The sequence below is a fragment of the Festucalex cinctus genome, chromosome 5 (genome assembly GCF_051991245.1).
Source record: "Festucalex cinctus isolate MCC-2025b chromosome 5, RoL_Fcin_1.0, whole genome shotgun sequence".
Taxonomy (NCBI): Eukaryota; Metazoa; Chordata; class Actinopteri; order Syngnathiformes; family Syngnathidae; genus Festucalex; species Festucalex cinctus.
This window is the reverse complement of record NC_135415.1, coordinates 7,276,185-7,296,733: the sequence shown is the minus strand read 5'-3', so window position 1 is coordinate 7,296,733 and position 20,549 is coordinate 7,276,185. Positions and strand designations below refer to the sequence as shown.

The 20,549-nt window shown below is 39.0% G+C and overlaps 2 protein-coding genes across 2 annotated transcripts; both read left to right on the top strand.

The window, feature by feature from the left end:
- The first annotated feature begins 615 nt into the window (after positions 1–615).
- star (steroidogenic acute regulatory protein) lies at positions 616–4,123 on the top strand. Its single transcript, XM_077521324.1, has 7 exons — positions 616–775; positions 867–974; positions 1,109–1,239; positions 2,867–3,025; positions 3,093–3,277; positions 3,354–3,447; positions 3,518–4,123. Exons 1-7 carry the CDS (start codon positions 712–714, stop codon positions 3,635–3,637), a joined length of 861 nt encoding a protein of 286 aa, XP_077377450.1. The 5' UTR covers positions 616–711; the 3' UTR covers positions 3,638–4,123.
- Positions 4,124–4,635: 512 nt separating this feature from the next.
- Positions 4,636–17,178, top strand: elmod3 (ELMO/CED-12 domain containing 3). Its single transcript, XM_077522340.1, has 14 exons — positions 4,636–4,743; positions 5,625–6,005; positions 6,147–6,313; positions 6,778–6,849; positions 6,929–7,003; positions 7,797–7,866; positions 8,120–8,182; positions 8,305–8,393; positions 8,942–9,065; positions 9,137–9,259; positions 9,341–9,471; positions 9,590–9,666; positions 9,759–9,886; positions 11,896–17,178. Exons 3-14 carry the CDS (start codon positions 6,278–6,280, stop codon positions 12,135–12,137), a joined length of 1,230 nt encoding a protein of 409 aa, XP_077378466.1. The 5' UTR covers positions 4,636–4,743; positions 5,625–6,005; positions 6,147–6,277; the 3' UTR covers positions 12,138–17,178.
- Positions 17,179–20,549: the final 3,371 nt, after the last annotated feature.

Here is a 20,549-nt window from a genome sequence, read left to right as displayed (position 1 = left end):
GGAAGAAAGTGTTGAAAGTGAGCAAAATGAGACTTTCCACAAATCGGTCACAAAAGGTTGGATAGAATTCCTAACGTGGAGTAAATGAATGTGGCCTATCTTCTGACTTGTATGCTTGTTGACTTGTTTCAATAATTTGAGGTGCGTCCCAAGACTTTTGCCCATATAGCCTTTCAAGGCAATCAAGTGTTAGATAACAGAGTCTACAGACCACCCATAGAGAACATCAGGGTTAAGCCCACCATCAATTACAAATGTCAGGTGCTTTAAGCCCATGGCAACATATCAGTTTTAATGAAGGTTAGCCGGAAAGGAGCCAAACCAAACAGGGACTTTTTTTTTTTTTTTTACCCTAAGCGCTGAACCGTTTCAGACTATGAAGAGGTGGATGGTTCTAGCTGCTCCCATATTGACCTCTCCGGCAATGCAGTTGGTTTGGGCACTGGATGTTAGCTGACAATATGTGAAAGTCAGAGAAATGCTCGTCTTGTACGTGAAGCAACCTTGGCGACATGGACCTCGGAAGAGGGAGGTGATGCGTGTGTGTGTGTGTGCGTGTTTATCTACGCGGAGATAGCACAGCGGCCTTGCGGTCATATTGTATAAATACTCAGGCTCACTCAGACATCCACAGTCTGAAATCATCGCTACAGCACTACGATCCAAACTGTTTGAATTTTTAAGCATTGTATCTCTGAGAAATAAAACAAAATGCTGCCTGCAACTTTCAAACTGTGTGCTGGCATCTCCTACCGACATATGAGGAACATGAGAGGTGAGTGAAACATTGAGTGTCCATTAATGCTTCAAATGGCTTGTGATGTCTTTCTTGTGCCCATTTTGTGCCTTTTGTCTCCATGGCCAAGGTTTACGAAAGAATGCAATTGTGGCTCTACACCACGAGCTGGACCGACTTGCAGGTCCAGGCCCCAGCAACTGGATCAGCCAAGTCCGGAGGAGAAGTTCCCTCCTCAGTGAGTTGTCAAATCTTTTCACTCAAACACAGACACACAAAAACGTAGCACATTTCTAGTTACGCTTTTGTGATGAGAACTTTCAAAACATTAACCTGAGATTTGAAATAGTTTACCCACGTGTTTGTTGTCAGGTTCTCCGATTACGGAGGAGATTGGATACAGTGAGGAGGAAATGTCCTACGTGAAACAAGGTGAAGATGCGCTGCAGAAAGCGATTGGCATCCTCAGTGAGCAGGAGGGCTGGACTGTTGAAACGGTCGCGGTGAGTATCAAGACGGGAATCACTCAACTGATACATTTCCCAAATTTTGACAAAATGTTTTCTGTATAGAATATGTGCTTAACTCACAACATGAAAGTGAGGTTGTAATAGAATGCATAGGTCACAACATCTTCAGTTTAATCAAATTAACAACAAAAATAACTACATCTAGTATTTTTTATGACCTCCATGACTTTTTTTTAGATAGCATTAACAAGTTGTCAGTCTTTTTGTATGTGCACTAATTACCAAATGCAATATTTGTGGGAGTATTTTGTATTATAGTATCCCATAAAAAAAATTATTTTGAAAGGAAACTAAAGGTGTTCTTATACAGGACTGTCTCAGAAAATTAGAATATTGTGATAAAGTTCTTTATTTTCTGTAATGCAATTAAAAAAAACAAAAATGCCATACATTCTGGATTCATTACAAATCAACTGAAATATTGCAAGCCTTTTATGTATTTTAATATTGCTGATTATGCTTACAGCTTAATTAAGAAAACGTCAAATATCCTATCTCAAAATATTAGAATATTTCCTCAGACCAAGTAAATAAAAATGCCATAATTAGCAATATTAAAACAATAAAAGGCTTCCAATATCCAGAATGTATGGCATTTTTGCTTATTTAATTGTATTACAGAAAATTAAACCTGTTGGTGTGTACTCATTTATACTGAGCACTGTATCTTTCTGGATGCAGTTTTTTTTTTTTTAATCATCATTACAATTTAAAAGGGAAGTCAATCCCCCCCCTCTCTCATAATAATACTATTACTACTACTACTACTACTACTACTACTACTACTACTACTACTACTAATAATAATAATAATAATAATAATTGTCAATAATACTGTATGCTCGATGCAGCCCCACTAGTCTAAATACAGTATTCTGGTTAATATTACATTAGTGGATGAGTTAAGCAGCAAAATCCAGCATTTTTTTTTTTTTTTTAAATCAATATCAGAAGGCGGCCATTTTGCCACTTGCTGTCAAGTGAAAATGACATCCCAGTTGCTCAGGTCTCAGGTAACAACCAATCATAGCTCAGATTCAGAAAACAGGTGAGCTGTGATTGGTCGTTGCCTGAGCAACCGTGATGTCATCATCAGTTGAGGGCAAGTGGCAAAGTGGTTAAAAATGGCTGGATTTTGCGACATAACTCATGTTCCACAACTGTAATATTAATCTGAATGTCATGTTTAGACTAGTGAGATAACATAAAACATATTATTGTCAAGAAATGTTTAAGGTTGGCTTTCTCTTTAAGAAGATAATTACAAAGTTCAAACAGCTAGTGGTTCATGTAGCTGCCTGTTAAACAGCAGGCGTGAGATCAATTCCTACTCAATGCCCCAATTCATACCCCGCCCACAAAACACAATACCACTTTGTGATTGGTCCGGATTGGTGAAAATTAGCTGGCTTGGTAATGGATTCTCGGGGGTTTGTGAACTCACAAATCGCGCGAGAATTCATCTTGCAGCGCAAGCTTACTAATTCACAACCATGTAAACAACTGACCACCATTTTATGTTATAATCTGCGTGGGATGGGCTCCAGCCCCTACTGTGACTCTGAACCGAATAAGTAGTGATGTTTGTGATGCTCTGCAGGCGAATGGAGACAAAGTCTTGAGCAAGGTGTTGCCTGGCATTGGAAAGGTGTTTAGGCTGGAGGTTCTGTTAGAGCAACATCCTGACAGCCTTTATGGAGAGCTGGTGGGAAACATGGAGCAGATGGCTGAATGGAACCCAAATGTGAAGCAGGTCAAGGTGAGGCGTGCAATTAGGTCTCCTCGCCGAGAAAAGAGGCTTTGCTAAAAATTCTCACATCCTCCAGATCCTTCAAAAGATCGGCAAGGACACAATGGTGACCCATGAGGTCTCGGGAGACACACCTGGCAACGTAGTGGGGCCTCGGGATTTTGTCAGTGTCCGCTGTGCAAAGCGCCGTGGATCCACCTGTTTCCTGGCTGGAACCTCCACTCAGCACCCAAAGATGCCCGAGCAGAGGGGTGTGGTCCGGTGAGGGACGACTCTGATAAATGAATGAGCCACATGATGACGTTATGTTGTTAAAATAGATGATTATGTTTGACAGGGCAGAGAATGGGCCCACTTGTATAGTTCTGAAGCCCTGCAGTGAAGACCCCAATAAGACCAAGTTCACCTGGTTACTAAATATAGATTTAAAGGTACACGGGAGTCTGCATTCCATTCCAGTGATAGCATTCTAAACTAAACTCTCTTTTTTGTCATTTGCAGGGCTGGATCCCAAAGACCATCATCAACAAAGTGCTCTCCCAGACACAGGTGGACTTTGCCAACCACCTCAGGCAACGGATGGCAAGTCAGGTTTCCGTGGCGATGGCTGACACCTGCTGACACGACAACCCCCTCCTGTGCTTTGACATTATGCGATCAGTAGTGGCAGATGAGCAACGAATGTGCCACAAACACGCTATCATCCGCAAATAATTTACAATTACTGGGTAAATTAGATTAATATATTGCAAAAATGTTTTTCTTCCACCTCCTAATAGGCAATCTTTGTCTGTGACACCAATCATATTGCTGATTACGTTCATTATTCACATTGAACCATTCCGCCTTGAGCCAGTCTGAGCAGTAAAACATCAAATGAACTGCACATTGTTTCATAACAGCTTGGGTATCATCCATCGCTCTGCTGTGAAATTGCACATTTTATTGCAGTGCTTTATTTATTGATTTTGTGCAGTAGAAATAGCTGCTATGTGAATAAACCATTTTTATGCCATTGATATTTATGACTATGCAAAAAGGCACCAAGGAGATACCTATTTGTTTTCCTAATGCAAATGAAAAGTCAAATAAATGCTATAAAAACAGTCCATAATCTCTACAGTTGTTTTTGTATCATTCTGGGGAACCGTTAGCACGACTGTCTCGTAGTCCTGAGTTTTGGGGTTCAAATCTACAATTGCCTATAATTTTTTTATATGCTATGGAAATAAACTTCTCTCATGTGCCTTAAATAATTATGTTGAGCATTTGTTAAATCTGAAAGGAACCTTATATGCATTATGTCACTTATTTCCTTTATTTTTTATTTATTAGATAGAATATACGATAACATTCATATTACCTAAATATGAATGTTATCATCTAACAATATGTTAGCTAGTAGCCCAACAGGTACAAAGGTGCAGGTATTGCTCATAACATTGCATCTTTTTGACAAAAGTGTCAAAATGATACAAATATGAATGTTATCTTTATCCTATATAGCTATTTAATTGCTTCAGGGACGGCAAATGGCAGTGTAACTATGATGTGTGTAATCTGTACATAAGAAAAACGCCATCAGTACCTCTGAGCCAGAGAACAATGACGTAATGAATCCAGATCACAGCAGGAAACGACAATTCCCATGATGCATTCGCACTACAGTGGCCGCTGGACGGGGGAAGGGAAGCTGAGATTGGAGGGAGAAACAATCAGAAACTGAGGTACTTTTAAATTCTTCTTATTACACAATTTGCTCATGCAAGTAGGGCATCACGTCATTTTATTGTGTCGTATGACGTGATACCAAGGCAAAACGCGTTTTAGTTGCATTCGTTTTTCGATCGGACTTCATCCCCGTTACAGTTGAATAGAGCTACAGTTAGCCCGTTAGTTAGCTCTGACAGCTGGCTTTTCTTGAGAACGAGACGCGTTCAGCCCTTAAACTGCACACACTTTTCATGATATGGTTTCCCTCTGCCGTGCACTATGAAAATAGATCGCCCTGTTCGCAGACATTGCCATAATTGCATTCATTGTTTGAGATGAAGTCGTACATGCGCCTTTGTTCCTGCGGGGTTGCTAACTGACATATTGCTAGCTCTCTGGTTGCTAGCTGGTTGACGTCTACTGTACTTTGGCGACGTTACATGTCTTTTTTTTTTTTTTATTAGCAAATTTACTGTTTGGCAATTTCAGAGTGACATTTTGCAGTGCATTCTCTATTGTAACTTATTTTAGCAGTTCTGTTGGAGGGAACTACTAATTATTTAATTTATTTTTTACAGTAAATTCAACGAACTTGAAACATGAGTACTGAAATAGATATTCCTTTACGTCTATGCATCATTTATGTAATTTATTTTTACACATCCATATGTAATCTAATGCATATAGGGTTGGGAAAAACTTCAGTTCAGATTTTGATTTTTTAAAATATGCAGATTGTGTTGGTTATGTTGATTTTACTGGATGCATTTTTGTCAAATTTGAGTTTATTCCCCCATCACCCCCCTCCTTTTTTCTTTTTTTTTTGCATGTAGCATATTTTATATCTGGTGTCTAAGAAAGCTTTGTGATTGATTTGTTTTGCTTCACATTGCAGATTTAAATGCATATGAGACCCCCTCCCTAAGATTGTTGCCAAAAAGAAGAGAACTTTCATGATCCACCATCTGGACACCTGCCCATCTTTTTGCTTCACATCAGGCTAAAGACAACACAGTCAATTAAAGTGTGCTGCAATCTCTGAGCGCTTATTGGATTTGTCTTGAGAGCCAAAGTAATGAAGTGTCTGCTATGAAGAAAGCTCGAGCCTGAAAAGCAATGTCCTTATCCAGCTTCTGGGCACCTCTGATGGCGATGAGGAGTGAAGCAACTGGCCAAGCAGATCTGTGGCGGGGAGGACGGAGGGAGGGATCCGGGAAACGTGCCATTTCCTCTCGGCTCTAGACTGATATCCGCACATTCCTCTCCCTCACTCAAGGTTAGGAGACACTAGAACCAACAGTCATCGCTGTTCTGAGGGAGAAGCAGACATGTGCACTATCTAGATGTCTGTTAGCAGCTTGGTGATGTGTTAACTTGTGACCGTGGACATATTCATATGAAGCATAAATCCTTGCAGTCACTACACGTGTGCTCAAGAAACCATGGTAGTCCTCGTAGCAACTTGCCAGCCCAACTCAGTCCAGGATTTCAGAAGCCTTTAGAGGCTACAATCGGGAACACCCTTGCCAGCCAACACACTCATATGCAATGGAAGAAGACATCGATGTCACTTTCCACCTTGAGGTAATACATTTGGCCTTCTACATATCTCATCATTTTATTTGGGCTATTTGAACACAATCGAGGCTGTTGTGTCTTACTAAATTTAATAACCACGATTCTATGGAGACATGTTCTCTTCCTGCACTGCACTGTTAAAACAATTAAGAGCTCATTTGTTTTTAGCAGTGCACCCACATGTGTTTAATTTAAGACCTCAGGTCAACAGCTCTCTCCACTGCTTTAGTTGTAATCTCTGCTCTGGCTCGCTTGCCTTGTTACCATGGCGTCAGCTGACCGAGCACGACTCTTGTCCTTAGCTTGGTTTCTCTCCGTCTTCTTTTTCCAATGGCCTCCACTCTCAACTTTTTTTTTTTTTTAATTCAAGAATGGGATGAACTAGTATCTTCTCAATGAGTTAAACAGAACTTCTGTGTTGTACATCTCATAACCATCTGCTGCATGTGACGCCCTCTTCCAACTTTTAGGGCCAAAATGGTTTGTCTCCTGAATGTAAATCATCAGAGGAGACCACCAATGGACACTCGAACCAAAAGCCTGTGAGTACAGTTAAATCATCCCTTCACTTTGTATTTACCCACTTCAATTCAAGACTTTATTTTCTATTTTTTCCCCCAGGTTATGAATGGATTGATTATCAGTCATAATGTCAAAGACCACACCAATGGTTGTACCCCGCTCACATCCCTGCCGGTAATCACCTTCACTAAGGAGTTTATTACTTTATTTTCTTTTTGTATGTTTCGGTGTTATTTGTTTTCTTTTTACTGTTAGTATTCCGCAAGAACTTAGTACTGATTTGTGTGTTGCTAACTTGCTATATCCTGTAAGTAAAGACATGTGAACCCTCGAAAGTCAAACAATCCATTATTTAACACGGATTGACCTTTGATTGGTTCATATTTTGAAGCCATTAAAAAAAAAATGTAATTTGGGTCGGTTGCAAGGGCCCTTTAGAGCTTCTTGCAGCTCTAGTTATTGTTTAATTTCTCAGTTAGGAATCAAGTAAACGATTGTCAACAGTCTTCATTACAAAACCTGTTTATATAAATTATGCATCATAGAGTTTTGCACTAATCCAAATTGGATTAGACAAAAGTGTTTGTCTTCATTAACATAAAATAATGTGACTTTCAACTAGGGCTGGGCAATAAATCGAATTAATTTAAAAAAAAATCGAATGGTTGAAAATTTCTTCTGGATGATTAAAAGCTGTTGTTCTTATGTTCTGTTACATCCAAATGCTTTTATGTGATGTAATTTTGCCTTAAAACTGATCTAGAATCAGTATACGTTACTGGTGTCTGAACATTTTGCACAGGAATTATTCTTGAATAAATGAAACCTTTAAGTAAACGTTTGTTGGATTTATTAGATTAAAATCGTAATCGTCCTGAATGACCGCAAAAATCGAGATTTTATTTTTTGGCCATATCGCCCAGCCCTACTTTCAACTAAAAGTTGCTTGTGTTAATGGTGTGTCCAGATTTCAGCACTGAAGCAGAATGGTCTTCTGCAGACTCTTGCAGCAGGAGGGAACCAGACTAAACCTGCAGGTAACACTCTCACACAAACGCGCTTTGGTCCCTCATCCTATTCCCACTGGAATTTGCTAATGTATCCTAGACACTGGGCTGCTGTGCAGATACAACCTTCCTCTGGGATACAGGTTGTTGGCTTGGTGCAGAAAGTATCTGAATGATGAAGTACCCCAGATAGGAAGGAGGAATGTTTGAATGAGGGATTTGAAACGAACTACCCCAGTGAATGACAATATTTTTCTCAACTTGTGTTTGCGTGTCTCCACAGATGAAAATGTGGAGTTGGAAAAGGCCAGGCAGGAGTGGGAGGCTCTGGAAAACATCCAACCAAGTGAGATTTGTCAAATAATTTCACCCATTTGCATAGTTGTATTGTCTGTGTTTGTTATCAGGAATTTGCAAAACTAAATTAGAATTATTATTTATTATTATTTTTTTTTTTAAATCTCCCAGCTCTCACTGAGGACTCTAACCCTACGCCTCTCATCTCTTTCAATGAAGCTCTTCAATACTTCCAGACTACAGATCTCGGGGACTTGCTCGTAAGCATTTATGATTGAATTTCTTACATTCTGTCCTTTACGCTGCTCTAAAGCATAATTCACGTTTTTGGGGTAAATGTATTTAGCAAAAACCAAGACCAAGAACATTGGAGCTCTGATTTGCACCCAAAATTCCTGTTCCCTATTCGTGCTGGCGGCAGTGAACGAGTTCCAGTTTCGCTTCTAACTGCGGAAAAGTTTTTCTTTTTAGTTTAAAATTGCTTACCTTACGTTATAGCATTTGGCAGGTTTGTGTTTTGCCACAAACTGCCATTGCAAAATTTCAATTTTGACTTGCAAACTTTGATGTGATTGTGAGTCCGCTTATTTCAAGCTTGGTCATGCAGAATGGAGCATCTGTTATACCTTTTCATGCTGGGACAGTTTTAATGAGTAACAGGGGAGTTTGACATACTCCCTCTGGTTATTTATATTGTGCTGGATATTTTTCGGCAGAAAAGATACACCAAAAACAAACAACCCCTAAACCAGTAAAAAATGTAGTATAATCTTGTTTCTAATCTTGGCTGTGTTTTATAACTTTTCAGAAAAACATCCAGCCAACCATCCGCAGGACAGGTCTGTCTGCCATCGCACACTTCCTGTTTGGGCCCCCTCGACTGCACAGGGAACTCACGGAGGAGCGAGATCTCGTCTTTGCCATCGCACAATGTGAGCATGTGTTCGCCGTGCCCGTTTGTGCAATCATCCAACGCTGACTTGTGCATTTGTTTTCTATATAGGCCACGTGGACAACAGCCAGATAGTCCACATGCGTGTTCTCCAGACCATCTACAAAAGGCTCATTGGATGCAGGCTGGACTGTCCTCGTTATGGGACTCACTGGGAAAACATTGGCTTTCAGGGTAAAGACATTGCACTATATAGTACACAAACCCTTTTTTTTAAAAATTAGATTTAAAGGTAAATTATGTTTTGCTTTTTAGGTATGGACCCAGCTACTGACCTGCGTGGCACAGGTTTCCTGGGACTCATGCACACTTTGTACTTTGTGATGGACCCGGAGACTCTGCCATTGGCTCGAGACATCTACAAGTTGTCTCAACACCCTACACAGGTATTATTAGCTCATATCAAGATACTCCAATAAGTTTTTGGTACAGCTATTGTACTAGATTGCATTCCATTTGACATGTGTACTATGTATTGTAATGTTGTTGTGACTGTATTCCCAGAACTTTCCTTTCAGTGTGATGTCAATCAACATGACCCGCATTGCTCTGCAGGTGCTCAGAGAGGAGGCCTTGTCCAAGTCAGTCTGCTTTTTTTCCCCCTGCCTTCCTAATACTCTTCCATAGTGCATGAGCCATGCAAAAACCTCTTTTCTGCCTTTGGCCTCACCAGGGAGTGCAATCGTCGCCAGCAAGTTGTTGGCGTGTTGAATGAATTTTATGTGGCCACGTACCTGCACCTGTACCAACTGTGGAAGACGCAACAGAAGACCATTGCTGATTCTGGCTTTGTGATAAAAGGTAAAGATGAAGTCACTTAGATTCTTTTACATGCTTCACGAGCACTTCCAAGCTACTGCACCACATGTCTAGAGCAGGAATTCTGAAAAAGTGTGCTGTGGTGGGGAATTGTCCAATTGAAGTGGTCTGTAAAGTATTTATTTACTACAAAAGATGTCTGTGTTCAACTTTGCATGCCAGTGATGTATAATGACAGGCAGAATAATTACCACTAACTGCTATTCCGCTAAATGGCAGAAGGTACAATTAGCCTTTGTATCCAGCTGTTGCCATCACAATTAGCTCATTTGCTCCCAAAAACGTATAAATGTTCTATTTTAAATGTTTTAAGCGTCCCAAAGACGCATTTATATGTTTGTTTTTTGTTTTGTTTTGTTTTTTTACACTTGAGCATACCGGAGGTTTTGATGCAGCCTCTGAACTGCAGAGAATGGATGAAAAAATGGTAGTAATTACAAAAAAAATGCAAGCAGGTGACAGCAGAGCATAAGAGATGAAAAGAAGCTGATTTCCCCACATTTGGCATTCTGTCAAATATCACCATTGACGAATCTGACGAATCTGAAGGCCGATAAAGCTAGTATCCTGAGCGGTGTATGTTTGCGAACGTAGCAAATTTAGGGATTTCATCAGGATTTCTATGATGTTCACAGACTGTTTTTACTTGTCACAAACACATTTCAAACATATTCAGACAAATTTTCACCGTCTACAAAGATCTTTTGAAATCTTTTACGAACCCTGGTGAAAACCCCAAATTGGCCTCATTTGCAGGCATTTGTTGCTCAGTGAGATACAGGGAACTTTTCATTTTTGGTTTTATTTAAATTTCCACTTAATAAAAAATGAAGCTGACACTAGTAACTCCCTACACATATTATTTTTAAAAATTAAAAAACAAATTAAAATTAAGAAATTATGTTGAAATTTTGGAAAACTATTTAAAATAGAAAACCTTCGGGAACTATTTACTTACGCAGTTTTTAATTTAGCTTAACACATGCTGATGACCCTAGAAACTACTGCATGTTTTTGTTATTAACAAAAACTGTCTATTCTTTGTGTTTAAAATATTTATTTTTATTTTATTTTATTTTATTTTGGCACTAATATTTTCCCTTACTGTAAAATATCGCTTGACGTATCTGCTATCGGTCTCCTTGACTACTACAGTGTTGGTATCGGCTATAAAAAAAAAAAAAATCTGTTTATTACTAATCATAATAGCATAATAGGTTTTGTGTCCAACTAAACAGGCCCAGATTTCACACACAGTGTGTGATAATATTTCTCTAAAATATATATGCTTTTTGTGACATTTTAGTTTGGCGTGATGTGATATTTTCCTAATGTAGAACACGGCTCATGAAAGGTTGGTAAACAATGATCTCGACAGCAGCCTTTTTTTTTTTTTTTAATGAATGAGTCAATGTCACATTAACTCATTTGCTCCCAATAACGTGCAAATACGTTTTTTTTATGTGTCCTAAGTGTCCCAAAGACGTACATTTTTTTTTTTATTTTTTTTTTATGCTAGAGCATATAGAAGGCTTTGATGCAGCCTCTCAACTGCAAAGAACGGTTGCAGAAATGGCCAGCAGGTGGCAGCAGAGCAAAGGAGATCAACCAGAGCCATCTAGAAAAAAAGCTCAATTACTTACAATTTTAAATAGATTTGTGAAACCTGATGAAACTTAGCTCTCTTCTAATGCTAATTGCTGCAAAACGGAAACAGATAGAACATACTTTTTTTTCCTGATGAAAGAAGAGACTTTAATCTTTCTTTTGGTAGGTTCCATGCATTTATAGCAATAGAACACAATATTCTGTGGGACTTGCGAAATCAGTCAAAATCCAGTAAAACAGCCGGGAGCGAACGGGATTGCTTCTGTGAAAATGGCTGGGAGTGAATGAGTTAAGGTGCCTTTGAGACTTCCTCATTTCACCCTCAAACCTGAGAATTTCCACTGCCGTTCATATTCATTATACTAGGTATATTTATCCTTCAGAATTGGAGCTGTTTGCCAAAAAGAACCCCAAGCAGATGCTTCGCCGACTAGAGGTCTTCCTGAAAGAGAGACGGGCAGGTGGAGTCCCCCGTGGGACGTCGCCAGAGCCGCCGCCTCAGCAGCCTTCTCCCAGCCTGGAGGAACGAGCGGCCAGCGCACAGGCAAGCAAGGCGAAGGAGATGCACTTCACGGGGGTGTGCGAGCTGCCATCTGACATGGAGGGTGACGCCAGACTCATCTAAACTTGCGATCATGCGTGTTTCAGAGCGTTAGATGAAGAACACACTATACCCTGCTATCTGAATCTATCCGACATGTCCCCATATTGTCTTATGTTGGGGTGCTGCACTTTGCTAAAAAAAAAAAAAAAAATCCTGGTGTGTTTTTTGTAGTTGGTCGGAGCTCTATTATTTTAATTATTTATTTCAACACAGAACAGTCAAACAAATGGAGTTGATAGAGGATGTCACAAATCAAGAGTCAACATTTGCACTTTGCTTCAAATTTAGCGGTCAAAATGAAATTTAAAGGACATGTTCGTGGTCACATCACTGACTTCAATGCAGCAGAATGGCAACCGCTATCAGACATATTTAAAGAACGCTCTTCACCACAGGGTCATAACCAGCAGCACAACACTTGATCAGGTCACATGCAGTAACCGTTGAGCAGGTTTCATGTTAGCTTGCCTTGAACTTTTGGATTCCCTTTCGGTAGGTTGAAGATTCATCAACAAATCACCCCAAGCAGATTTTGAATTTAATGAAACTTGGTGTACTTGTTGAGATTGATGCCACAAGACTAAATCTCAAATTTGAGGTCAATCGGAGGAGATGTTTGGTTACTATTAGGGATGCAGCGATATCCAAACATCACGATACGATATCATGATACGAAGGTCACGATACAATAATTATCACCATATTGTGGAGCTGTTGGCGATATAAAAAAAAGTCACAATATTGTTTTAAAAAAAAAAAAAAAAAAAGCTCATGCTTAAAAAAAAACCACAATATTGTGCTTTGTGTACATTACAGCAATGAAAAATATAAATATATATAAAAACCAAATAAAATATATATCTCTAGAGAGAGAGACTACTACTACAAGCATTACAATAAATTGATAAATCTTAGTAAAAAATAATTAAATTAAATGAGAAATTAATATATACAATAAATCGAGTTTTTCCACATATTGACTCTGTTCAAATGCATATTATGTTCCCCTTCATCTGACCAAGTGTGGATTTGAAGCATAGAAGGGCCAAAATATGGCTTATGAAAATTAAACTGCGCTGGAAAAAAAAACTAGCCACGAGAGGGTGCGAGAACTGCACAAGTGGAAAGCAAGCTGTTTTTTTTTTTTTTTTTAACAGAAGTGCTGCTTTTAATATAATGGCATGACAACGATATATTGTGGCAGTTTTAATATTGCGATATCACGATATTGCCATTATCGTTACATCCCTAGTTACTATGGACCAAATTTTGATATTTTTTACAGAAAGGGGCGTGGCCATCTTCATTTGGACCCGTATGTCTCAGGAACTAATGGCTCAAAACAGTATTCACAAGTCAGGCATTGTTGGCAAGGGAACACTGCAATTTAGAAAATTGGTCCATATTTTAGGAATCTTTTGACCTCTTCTGAGATGACCTTTTAAATTAACCTTTTTTTTTTTTTTTTTTATATATATATAAATGAAACGTAATCTCTTACATGTTCTCTTATGGCATCAATAAGGAGTCAAAGTATCCATACACTCAGATATTCATTGCATATTTATTGGAGTTGAATACTCATTGAATATTCATTGAAAGTTGAATATTCAGAAATACTAATAAATTTAGAACAAATATATATTTACTTATTTATATTTAGTCTGTGGCTTCTTATTGCCAATGGAAAGAAAAAATACATTACCCAATTTTGCATTTTATGAAAATTTTAGTTAAGGTCATGTGATCCACAAGGTTAGTTTCAAGGTTAAATAAAAATAAAAGGTCAAATGGTCACTTAAATATGCACCAATATTCTAAATGATTCCAGATGTGGATTTCTTATTCAGTTCCCTAATTACAACAATACGTTTTTTTTTTTTTTTTTTTTTTTTTTTGGTGACGATTGAGCCAGTAGCTTCTGTGAAAAACAAGCGTTCAAAGTGGCCATATCGCCCAGCCCTAGTTCAAAGGAAGACGGTCACACCGGTTTCTGCAAAAAAAATGTCAACATTCAGTGGGCCGTCGTGTGTGCCACCACTATCAAGTACACCACGTTTCATGAAAATCTAAATCTGCTTGGTTAAAATTTTCAATTTTGGGGGGAGGGCTGTATTTTGACATGGTGTGACCCATAACTAAAGAAATAAAGGACACCACAGTGGATAGTGTTCAGACTGTCGAGATACTGTTGGTGATACAAATATGATTGACCAAAAAAATAGATATATTTTTGTTGCTTCAATTGACAACAATAAGGATTTTAAGCGAACATAGTGAAATCCTACATATTCTTAGCCTGTCATCCTAAAAGTTTGATCAGGCTTAAGCTGAAGGTCTAATATAAGCTTTGTGGACATTCCGTTAGTAAGCATGCGATTGTGTTTTTTGAAGGGGGCGCTGTTAGATTTGTATGTGAGTCTTTGAGTGCTGACATTGAGGGGTGCCTCCCCCTACATATGGTACAGTATGCAATTCCAGATCACACTCAATGATAATCAAAGTGTCCGTGCTGTGTGAGTGACGATAGACATCGTTCCTAACTTCAGGGCTTGTGTGTTTGTGCACATCGTGATGTGTGTATTTTTTATTTTATTATTATTAATTTTTTTTTAGTGAGCAAATGCGAAAGTGATGACGTTTTGGTTGTCACCATTTAAAGGGCAAAGTTTTGGGTTGTCTGGTTTCGCTCTTTGTCAAGCTCTTAACTCATTTGCTCCCAAAAACGTATAAAAACGTTTTATTTTAAATATTGCCATGGTCCCAAAGACGTATTTATACGTTTTTTGTTTTTCAATGTAGAGTATACAGAAGGCTTTGATGCAGCCACTGAACTGAAGAGAATGCTTGAAGCAATGGTAGTTACTACAAAAACGGCCAGCAGGTGGGAGCAGAGTATAAGAGATCAACCAGGGCCATGTTTCAAAAGGCTCTTTCCCCCCCCTGTTTTAAACAGATTTGGGAATAATGATAAAACTTAGCTATATTCTAATGCTAATTGTTGCAAAACAGAAATGGACAAAAATGTGCTTTATTTTTCCCCTGATGAAAGAAGAGACTCTAATCTTTCATTTGGTAGGTTCTATGTTTTTATAGCAATAGAATACAATATTCTGTGGGCCTTGCAAACTTCAGTTAAAATGGCTGGGAGTGAATGAGTTAAGGGCAATCCGAATGTGATCACTAAGATAGCGAGTGCATGTGTGGTTGTGTGTCGTGTTCCACTTCAGATGGGGTGCTTTCCTCCGCACACTATAAGCCAGCTTTACCAAGTACTTGATCCATCCAGCTGCAAACATGGTACTTTTGTCATTTGAAGATGGTACTTGGAATGGACATGAAGAAGAAAAAAAAAATATGGCTGGTCAAGAATGGGTTTGTGCTTTGTGCTCGTGTGAAACTGTCTCCCATGTTTGTAGTCTTAATCTGTAGCATGTTCAGGTAGCACTAGTACTGTAGCATCCTATAGCCTCCTCCTTCGTGAAGCTTGTTGATGTCACGTTGACGTTGGTCTGTAGTGTCAATGAGTGCGCGGACCTTTACTACTATAGCACATTCATATTTCATGAACCCCTCAGTCAAAACATTTTAGGCAGCGCAGTTTGCGGAGATCATCTTGCCATGTAAATGAGCGCAACTTTGTCTTCTAAGAAGGTAACAGGAAAAATGGTGCCTACATCCCATAGAATCATGTACGGTCATGTGCTTGCATCATATTTTATTTATTTTTTTGCTTTCAGCCTCAGTGCCACAGTAGACCTGTGTTCTTGCAAAGCAGTAGATGGCTAGTCGACCTCAGATGAGTCCGTTGTATCGTTCCCATTCTTCATGTCCTCGCAAATGAGACGACACAGTTAGGCCAATCGTTTGCAGGCGTTGTGCGAGCGGCGAGGAATTTTGCACTGTTGTAGATAGAACTGTGTGTGTGTGACGTATGCAAAAAGGGCCACCTTCAGGAGCCATAATGTTCATTTGCGACCACCTCATCCCTCCACGTCCCAAACATTGCACCACACTGATACCGCGCTTGGTTTTCTTCTTTCTGGAGCTGAGGAGCAGTACAGTGTATGTAAATCAGGAAGTTTGTACATAGAGAATTAATGATTGTAAGATGTATGATTGTCTGTAGGGCATTATACTAAAATACATTGCTTACCTCAAGACTTAAGACAAATCTCTCCTTTTTCTCTCTCTCGCTCTCTTTCTCCTGATATTTGTTGGCCTCAGTACATCTTTCTATGTTTGCTTGTACTTTGGCCTTCTCTTTCACCAACTGGACTCGTGATATAATGTACAGAATATTAAACAGCTCAAGCACGACATACTAGTGGCAAACTATGATAACATAAGCTGGTGCGTGTTGTGTGAGTACTATTTAGAGACATCACTATATAAATCCATAGACCTCTGCAAATGAAAAGCACTTTCTTCTAAACTTTGAATTGGTTTCTATCCGCCATGTTGGAATGTGCTGCTTTTCTTGTGGCTTGGGTGACGGTGGAGTATCATTTGCTGTGATTTAAGTGTTTGGTGTCAGGAAAACAATGAGAAACAATCCAGTCTTTAGCGCTACAAACAAACTGCTATATTTGTCAGATTTTGGTCATTATACACCGCCTGCTTTCTACACAGTGTATATCAAGTATCCGGACGAGTTCTCATTCATCTTCTCATTACCATCAAACTTTTAATGTTCATCAGCAGTTGTCCTGCAACATTTTTTTTTATTCTCAATGGCATGACCCCTATCAATAGAAAAAGAGAAACGGGTTTTCGCAGGATGCCAGACACACCAGGAGTTGCCGTCTGAAGTTCCGCTTGCGATTCAGCAGAGGCTCGGCAAATACAATCACATCTCTCAACATCATCACCCTGCGCTTTATACTCTTTGAAGGTGTTTTGCTGTCACGGTCTTTGTCATGTTCCTCAGCATTTTATGACTGTACCTTGATTGTAGACGCCCTATTTTATACTGAGAGTTATTTCAGAATACAGTATGTGCTGTTGTACATTAAATGTATTGTATGGAGAAAGCTAAATAAATGCTGTTGAAAACTGAGAACTGTTGGCATTCTGTTTAACTTTGTGCACATGGTATTGAATCAAATGGCACTGATTTTAATGGAAAATCGGTATCTATGTATGTAGCTAGCTAGCTACTTTTCCAATTCGTTTTTTTCTTATTTTTTTATTTATTTTTTGTGAGAAAGTGAGAGCATTTCAGCATTTCGTTGCCTTCTGTGACACATTAAGTTTAATCTGTGAGGCTTTTTGGTGTGCTCTAGTTTAACCACTAGAGCGCGCTATTTGATACAAGCCCAACTAAAACGAAACCGGTACAGTATTTGAAAAACGGGCTGAGCCTGAGCTGAGAGCAATTTAGACCACAAGTCACAACATAATACAACCCTAACAAAACATTTCCACACAATTATTGCATCTAATTTTATCAATGTTGTCACTGCAGTGCGTTGCTAACATTTATATATAGGAACTTTAATTTCAAGTTCAAAACAGTCTAAGGTCTCATTCAATTACAGTTCAAGGTTGGTCACATTCTCACTGGGGAAACAAATGACTCACACTCGCTAGTCGCTAAGCATGCCCTCAGTAGTGCTTCCATTGCATTTTCACAGAGCCTGCCCCCTTTTCAATATAATATATTTGCAGTCAGGAAGGGGGATTTTGGTGCTGCTGGGTCATGAAGTTAGTGTGCCTCCGAAGGAATCTTCGTGCTGTGTGCTTCTACATCTGTGCTTAATCAGACCCCGCAGAGCCAGATGACTGAGCTGCGGTCGACCTGCTGAATCACTGAACACACAGCATGGAAAAATATATTTCAGCCATTTATCTCTCAACCATAACCTTATTAACAACCTATAACTCTTATCGCTGTTATTTCTCTGCTATGATTTCTGCACTTACATGTCTATTTCCAACTTTGGTTACATACAGTGTATGTGATTTTAGTTGATTAGGCTACAGATTAATCGCAGAAGAGCTCGATATAATCCAACAACCTCATGGGGAGGTACTGTATATCTGTCGGACTGAATCTTTCCGTCTAGGCGGAATTGACAGAACATCACAGGATGGAGATGTGTAAACCTGCTTCCATTTGCACCTAGTGAGCCTGCTGGATGACTGCACTTTTCTCTCTCTCATACACCCCTCCTCCATCTTCCCTCCTACTCTCCCTGATGTCATTGTTTCCTGCATGCCTGCTGGATGCTGACACTCCACTCAAGGCACCGAACCTACAGCACTATGATTGAACATGCACATGACCAGTATTAAACACATAAATGAGACACCAGAAATCTTGTTAGTCATTCAAGTTTTGTTTGGGTTATGTTTGATTTTTTTTTTTCTTGTATCAGTCTGAGAAATATTCACATTTAAATTGCAATTTCTGGCACTTTGACAAAGCTCACAGTTGACACAGCATGTGACACGTACATGCTAGCTTAACTAGCATACCTCGCTAACATAACTAGCATAAACAATAAAATACAGCCAGAGAAATAAATCCTGAATTTAAAGAATTCATTTCAATATTGTACTGACAGACAGTATTTAAACTAACATTGTTTGATTTATGTGCTGTCGAGGTAATGACAGGTGTATTTCAAGGAGTGGTAAGGTCCAGTTTGCAATTTGAAACACTTGGATATATGACTTCCTTGGTCTACATGGTAGTTTTCATCTCATCGCCTGCCGCGGCTTCTTTATCACTCGTATTGTTTAGCTCGGCTGCAGCACACCGCTACTTGTATTTTCCGTAATCCCTTCCAATATACACTGACAAATGAAGTATTAAATTACACAGGAGACTGACTTAGAGATGAATATAAAATACGTTTTTTTATTTACCTCAGAAATATTATAGACAGATTTTTTTATTAATGTATTTAATAAAGTTTTAGTGACACCTCATAAACAGATAAAAATAATACTTTTCTACAATGTTCATGTTAGTGCCTGTAATCCGTCAGTTTTCAAGGCCTCTGCTTGACCTTACTGTAGAATGTACTATCTACCTCATTCTCAGCCAAAGTCATAACCCCAAAATACTTTATCTTTCTTTTGCTCTACTACACTGTCATCACAATGTTGGCTAGCCATAAACATTATTTCTTGTGCATTTGGCTGTGTTCGTGTTCCAATTGTTTAATCAAGCTCAGCTGGTTACTACTCAAAGGGTGACTCAGTCAAGCTGAAATCATTTACAAGAAATACTTTTTGAGTTAACATTCATTGGCGGACATTCTATTTTTTTTTTTTTTCACATTGCTTGGAACACAGCACGAGAACATGTGACAACAAATCTATAGTCTCTGAAATGTGAGTTAAAAACCACGATGCCCGTGGGCATATTTGCTCAGGATCACAGCAAATTCAGAGTCAAATTTACACTTTGAAGATTCAGAGTAAATTTGACTCCAAGTATTTTTAGTGTGTACGAGAGAATTTGCCTAGCCCATGAAAAAACCTATTAAAGACTTTTTTTTTTTTTTAAGTAAATTTTGTAAGCAGATTTTGGCTAAATTTGAGTAGTTTATTTAAAAACAAACAAAAGTTACACAAAGGTTGAGGAACGAACTCATCTTGGGAGACTGCCACTCTAGCACCTGAGCTATGCCAGTCCTCGTGTTTGCTTATAAGGAGTTACAAAGATTCCAGCTGACATGAGCGATATACTAACACACAGTAGGAGCTGGCTCAGGGAGTAGATTGGCTGTCTCACAACCTGCAGTTGTGGGTTTGTTCCTCAAATTTTGAGTGAGTTTTTTTATTTCTTCTTATTTGACTCTTTTTTTCCAAATGTAAAATTTACTGGTTAGAGTGGGACCATAGACTCTGTTTAGAGTAAAATTTACTCTACAGAATTTACTGGCCATTTTCACTTCTAAAAGTTTCAATGAATTTTATTCACTGAGAATTGCTAATCGGATGTCACATAAAGTGAAGTCTCCGGCCAAGAAAGTGACACATTTTCAAATGTTCTAATCCTGTCTTTAATTCCAACAACTCCCAAGTGGTGCGAGAGCCAACATGGCCTATTGCGTGCTGCAAGCTCCCCCGCAGAAAGGAGAAGACATGCTCGACACCACCCAAAAGAAACCGTGACAGAGACCAGACATCCATTCCCTACTGCAGTGAAAAAGTCATTCATGTCTGTTTTCATTTACTTGAAATCCCTGCTCTGATGTTTGGTTCTTTATGGTTTTGTGAAAACACACACACACACACACACACACACACAATCCTTACCTCCCACTAATGCACCCCCCACCCCCACCCACTCCGTTTCTATGGAATTCATTGACCTGGAGTCACTCTCGTTCTCCATTTATAGTGGAGTGCAACAAGAAGTTCATCCTGCTTCTTCTGCAGTCAGCTTTGATTTGACCTGCTCTCCCTCATCCTCCC